Below are 6,362 nucleotides of genomic sequence, written 5' to 3' on the forward strand. Positions count from 1 at the left end.
CCCGGCGGCCCAAAAGCAGGCCTGGGGCGGGCTGAAGTGCTGCTCAAGAGGCGTTCGGGGAGGGGTCGAGCGGCTCTGGCGGGAAGGGGGAAGCTGTTAGCCGGCGGGGGTGTATTAAAGGTCGGGAAGAAGCGCGAGGTCCTGAGGCTGAGGGGGGTGGGATCTCTTCCAGGAGCTGGTGCAGCCCCTCAGACAGGGCTTGTTGGTGTTACAAGGGAGATTGAGGTTAGGTAACATTGCTTGTTATCACACCGGTCTCTTGATTAAGCTCTCCAGCTTGCAAGTCACCAAACTTCAGGTCTTCTAGCAAACTGTCATCTCTGTATTCAGGTGGTGTTTAATAGCATGTGCAGGTTTGCCCCTTTTAGGCAGCCAGTGGGTACTGCCAAAATGCACTGCACCTGGGACTGCCCCCTCCCCTTCTCCTCCCATCTGTGTGGGGAAGGTTTCACACTCCAGGTCTCCTCTCCTCTTGTCTCCTCTCCTCTTCTAGATGGAGCCAGTAGTAGAGTCTGTATTCTCTCTTCTCCAGGAGCCTGGGAAAAATGATATTGCAGGATATACAGGTGAGATGTAAACTCTGCTAGTTAAATCACGGAGGGAAGCTTGAGGCTCCAACTGGGTGGTGCTGGGGACATTGTGTTCCTTCTTCTCAGCTGGCTGCTCTGTCCTGGGTTGCTAGGATGGTATGGCATGCTAGGCTGAGGCAAGGTGGTCAGTGGTATTTTGTGTTTCTTTCTGCTGTGGGTTTTTAGCAGCTGTTTTAAAATAAGACATTATGCTTCATTTGGAGTGAAGGAAAGCCAGCACACTTCTCTCTTTCAGGCTTTTTCATGGGTGAGGAAGGTCTGAGGGAGTTGCACAGCCGCATCTGAAATGCGTGATTCCCCAGCACTAGCTGTGAATGGGAATGGAGGGTTGTTCGGTTCCTGTTGCGCTGTTAGAGACCTGAGGTCCCTGCATGGGCCTCTTGGGAATAATCAGCTGCTTGGCTGTAGAGCGAGGGAATAACTGCTCCTGTGAGAGGGAGTCGTCTTCATCCCTCTGGGAGAAAACTACCTCTTGGATGTAATTCCTTGATGTAAGAGATGAGCCCCCCCTCCCCCAGTACATGTTTTTTTTTCTTTTATCGCTGGTATTTAGATCTTGGCTGTTGTGGCCATGTAAATAGAGAGCATTTTCTTTCTTTAAGGGCATGTTACTTAAGAATTTTATTCCTTGGTGTCATAGAGGTAGGACTGAAATGGCACTGCAGAGTTTTACCTTGAATGTAGAAAGCCTGTTTTTTTGGTAGTGGAATAATCAAACTTGACATATTAAATGGAAGTATATGTAGTGTGAGTAACTGAACATTTTAATGCTAAATCAGAGATGCTAATGCCTAAGTCCTCTATTTGAATTAATAGTAAACATCTTAAGACGCCTGCAGAAATGAAGCTGAGATAAGTGTGTGTCAGGTGATACTCAAAATCCTATTAATGCTGAACTGATACAAATGTAAAATTTAGTCCGCAGAGTAAGATAACCAAAGCTTACCGTGGGGTGCATGATCATACATACTCATTTGTGAAATACATAGGTTGTATTCTTCAAGAAAGAAAGGGCCATGTTTGAATGTTTCCTGTGAGCTTCCTTGGAATGCAATTCATTTAGCTTGTCACTACAAGAGAAGTAGGTGTCATGCTAGATCTAGATATGAAAGAGATAGTAATAGTTAATTGGCAATTAGTTAATTAATTTGACTTCTGATGTATGAATACACAGTATCCCTATAATAATTACAGCTGTTCTTGTGATAATTAGGGAAAAAAACTGACATGTCGACCTGTAAAAGAAGTAATTTAAATTTTTTCAGTAAATATTAACTAACACAAGTGAGAAACAACCTAAACCTCCCTGTTGATTTTGCTTACTGAAGGCTAAGGGGATTTTTTTGTGTTGAACCATTCCCACCCAAATGCACAGCTTTAAAACAGAGTTTTAATACTAATTAAGTAGTATTATATTCTATATGTATATAAATACAGCAGGCTGGAAGGCTTTTGAGCAAAGTCTGCAGGAACAAATAGCTAAAAGTAGATATTTGTGACGGGTAAGAAGTTTCAGCGTGTTCCTTTTCCTTCCTTCATTTTGGCAGTCTTCCTTTGCCATTCCCTGAGGGGAGGAAGAACAAGGAAATGGGGAGGGGAAGGAAGAGAAGAGGTAGGGTTTTCTACCTCTCTTTTCTTCCCTGTGCCACTTTTTCTTTTCCTTGTCTTCCTGTCTCAATCTTCATCATTTCCCTTCCTCTTTGGACAAGAGGAATCTGGTGCAAGTTGATGCTAGGCCTGAGAGATTCAGTTATTTTACAAGGAGCAGTTTATCTGTCTTAGGGGAAGGAGGAGTGTCGGATTGCTCTCTTACTCCATCAGAGGACTGCATTTTGAGTGACAATGAGGAAGACAGAGGCGTCCCCGAAGACCTTAAGCGAGATGTACTGCCTCGGCTACCTGAAGCCCACAGCCCAGACTGGGTGGCAGCCAGCCTGCAAAGGCAGCAGAGGGCAGCCTGTAGTAAACCCCCTCACCAAAAAAGAGGCTCCAAGAAACTCACCCTTATCGCTGATGGCCAGAAACCGCACACAGAAGAGAAACCCTACAAGTGTACAGAATGCGGGAAGGGCTTTAAGGGGAGCTCCAGGCTCCTGAACCACCTGCAAACCCACACGAGAGAAAAAATGTTTGAGTGTGTAGAATGTGGGAAGAGCTTTAGCAGGAAGGCCAACCTGGTTGTGCACCAGAGAATCCATACGGGGGAGAGGCCTTACAAGTGCAAGGAATGTGAGAAAACCTTTAGCTGTACCTCAAACCTTATTGCTCACCGCAAAACCCATGCAAAAAAGAAAGCCTTTTCCTGCACTACGTGCAGGAAAAGCTTCAGTGGAAGCACAGCTCTCTTCCAGCATCAGAGAGTCCATATGGATGAGAAGCCCTATAGGTGTACCGAGTGTGGAAATAGCTTCCGTCTGTGCTCAAACTTCATCAAACATCAACGGATTCATTTGAAAGAGGGACCCAGTGAACACACAGCAGGTAATTGAATTAAGATCTGTTGAGTTTTATTTCAAGCTGTACAGACTCACAGGGGGATGTATCAGATACTGTGGTCTCCATTTGTTCCTAAACACTTCCCCCTCCTTGCTGTGGATGTGAGTGGGGTTTTTTTGTTTGTTTTTTCCCTTCCTATATAATATATTTGTCTCTGTTATTTGAAGTGCCTTGAAAATCCCAAAGTTGAAATTTAGGCTTTGCCATGAAGGCTGCCTGGGACCTTAGACTCTGGAAAGCTCTCAGATCCCACTAGTTCCTGCTTCATAGTGTTGCCTGATGTCTAGCCCTAGATCTTCAGAAGTGCTTAGCCAACAAAATACTAAGCTTAGGGAAGTGGAAGGGATTTAGACTGTGAATCAGGGCCTTGGTAATCTCTAGCAGCTAATTTTTGTCATATGTGGATATTAAATGAGCAGCTTCTCGTTGTCTGCAGCGGGAAGTTTCTGCTGGCCGACCCTCTGTAATACTCTTAGCATAGCATAAGCTGTCAGGCAAGGTAATTGTTTAAAGTAGGGAGTTTTCTGGATTTTGCAATATTCCATGTTCTTGTAATGACCAGAAACTCTGGGATAAAAACTGACATTGTGGGTTTTTTCTGTTGTACATTTACGTGGGCAGTCCCTTTATACTTGGCCAAAGATCTTTTAATCTTGGGGCTTGCCTAGCCACCCGTAGAATTGTTCAGGGTGTTAGGGTCTTGACCACCAGATCATGCAACAGAAGGGCAATTAAGACATGAGGCCATATGAGAAAAAGGTGTTTTGTGTGTGACGTTTTTCCTTGAGATTTTATTTGTTTTATTTTGTTTTTCCTCCTGAAAAAAAAATTCTGAGCAGCAGAGCCTTTCATCTTAACAATGGAAATAATAATGAAGTTATAATGAATAATAGCAAAGTTATAATGAAATGGCAAAACTGAATTCCTAAGGTGGGGTTTGAGACCTCTCAGTCCATAGATACAGAGAGGTGGCCTAGTAACTCTGCTAATGAGCCCTTAAGATGGACCTTTACGCTCCTAATGCTTTTTTTTTTCTTGAGGGCTTTTAATAGTGTTTTAGATGTAAGAGTTCATAATTCATAAGAAAAAGAAAAAAATAGTCTCATTTTTACCCTGGCAGTTGGCCAATAATTAATATCAGATCAGCCTAATACTATATCTGCTTCAAAAGAAAGTGTGCAAACTTACTCTGGAGTAACTATTAGCTACTGCATCATAGTAATTCAAGTTTTGTAATAAAATTGCTTTTATGATCAAACATATGCCACATCGGCCTTGCAATGTGTGGATTAGGAATGAAACTTGCTTTCTATATCTGATATAATTTCAAAGAAGAGGTTTACATATTTATAACTTAAGTACGTTTTTACTAAATGCCAGCTGCCCTATTCCTTAACAGCTCCCTTGCTCCAGCTTTGCTTCCTCCCCAACCCCTGCCCCCCACCCCCCCAAAAAAAGAAAAAAGGTATGGGGGAAGCAAGCAGAATGTATCTTGATTGTGATAAAACCCAAGTCTGTAATGTTTTGGGGGCTATATCTGCCTAGTCTTTGTTCTGGTTTGGCTTAGTTTGGGCCAAGATGTGACTTGCATGAGGTTAAAGTTTAAAATGTGGGTGAGATGAAGGGTTGTTACTGAGCTGCCTTTTCCTTGTGTGAAAGCATATTTAAAATGCTGACCTAGCAATTGGTGATAAAGTGGGCTCTTGACTTACACTATCTTTCTTTTAGATGCAAACTATTCTGAATTTACATCTCTGCATCATAAAGAAGAGCAAAGGTGTGGTGCAGAGAATCGTGAGATGGATCACTTGAATCTTGTTCTTGAAGAGTGTAAGTATAAAAAGGCTTCTAAATTGCCATGCAAAGTATTTTTATGTAGCAAGCATTAACATTCTCTTCTCTTCGTACAGTGAAGAAAATGAGGGAAAATATGGATATGCTTCTTCTGAATCAGCAAAGTCAGCTGCAGGTCCTGCAAGAAATTCAGAAACAACTGAATATACTCCTCCCAGGCAATGATCTCATTAATTCAAATGTCTATAGCTTAGGACTTCTGCTAGGACGGCAGGCAGCTGCAGCAGCGTCTCTTTCTTTTCCCCTTCTTAATCCCAGCAGTCTCCTCCCTGAAAATACCAGTTTCTTATCCCAGTCATCTGCTCCTGGAATTGTGCCTACCACTCAGCTCCCAGTCTCTCAATATCCTGCAACTTCTACTTGATCAGCTTTGTGCTGTGAATGTATCCAATGTAAACAAATGTGACTACTGTTTTGTGCGTTTTCTCACTCAAACGTGATCTCTGTGTTGTAATGTTGAAATTGTAGTACCTGTGAAGATGCTGACCATACACTCAGACTTGGAAAGATACGTGCCTCAGATGCATCAGCAAACAGCAGTTGATCAAATCCACTGCCCCTTCATTCGTTGCAGCATGCAGACGCTTTGGCCAGTAATGTGTTTTGTCAAGGCAGCTTGAGGTCTTAACTACACTCCAGTGATAAAGTGCAACATGCACATATAAGATAATGCATAAAACTTAAGCATATTTTTCTACCTGATATGTCTTTAATATGTACTTGGGCAACTGGACCTCTCCTAATGAGCTGAAGCTAATGATAAAATCATCAGGGATGCTTTAGGCAACTCCTATTAAGTCTGATTTGTATAGAGGTAAGCAACATGCTTATGTAAAGGTGTTCGATTTAACTGCACCTCTATGCCTACAATCCGTTTGCGAAAGCTTCCTTCATTTGGGAAGGCTTTAAACTAGGTGACCTTAGCTGATTCTTAGGCCAGCATCACTACTAAAAGTACAAAAAATATTTCTGCTTTTTGTTTAAAACAACCTCCCCCCCCAAAAATCACACAACAAAAAAACCCAACAAAACAACAGCATTCAGGTCTACCTTGCTTACTAAGAGTTTATGACAAAAAGCCAAATTGCTTTATAGGACAGTTGTTCTTTTGTTCAAAAGTGAACTCACTCGAGTCTGGTTTTAGATACTGTCATATCCTATTTGGATTATTACATGTTGTTGACTGTTATGTATTAGTTCATTGGGGGTAGGACTGGGGTAAATAATTGCTGTTTGGGGAGGAACACTGAGAAGCTCAGGTGAGCTTTTCCCCTGAGCTCAGGGGGAAAAATGATTTAGTTTTTAATTATTTTTTTCCTGTTCCCGCAGGACTCTGTCATGGGGTCATTTAAGGCTAGTAAGTGCAGAGTTTTAAGAAGTGTTAGTCCTTTCTGCCTCCTTGTTTCTATCAGTGACACAGGC

General features: G+C 42.4%; 1 protein-coding gene across 1 annotated transcript in view; it reads left to right on the top strand.

Moving 5' to 3' along the window:
* Positions 1-5,560, top strand: part of LOC103917255 (zinc finger protein 436-like) — a 10,033-nt gene extending 4,473 nt beyond the window's left edge. Inside the window, exons 2-4 of the mRNA XM_009324368.1 lie at positions 2,373-3,071; positions 4,815-4,916; positions 5,409-5,560. Coding sequence (XP_009322643.1) covers positions 2,373-3,071; positions 4,815-4,916; positions 5,409-5,560 — 953 coding nt within the window. The remainder of the gene's footprint in view (positions 1-2,372; positions 3,072-4,814; positions 4,917-5,408) is intronic.
* The last annotated feature ends 802 nt before the right edge of the window (positions 5,561-6,362 follow it).

The sequence above is a fragment of the Pygoscelis adeliae genome, unplaced genomic scaffold, assembly GCF_000699105.1.
Source record: "Pygoscelis adeliae isolate BGI_AS28 unplaced genomic scaffold, ASM69910v1 Scaffold65, whole genome shotgun sequence".
In the NCBI taxonomy this organism is placed as follows: Eukaryota; Metazoa; Chordata; class Aves; order Sphenisciformes; family Spheniscidae; genus Pygoscelis; species Pygoscelis adeliae.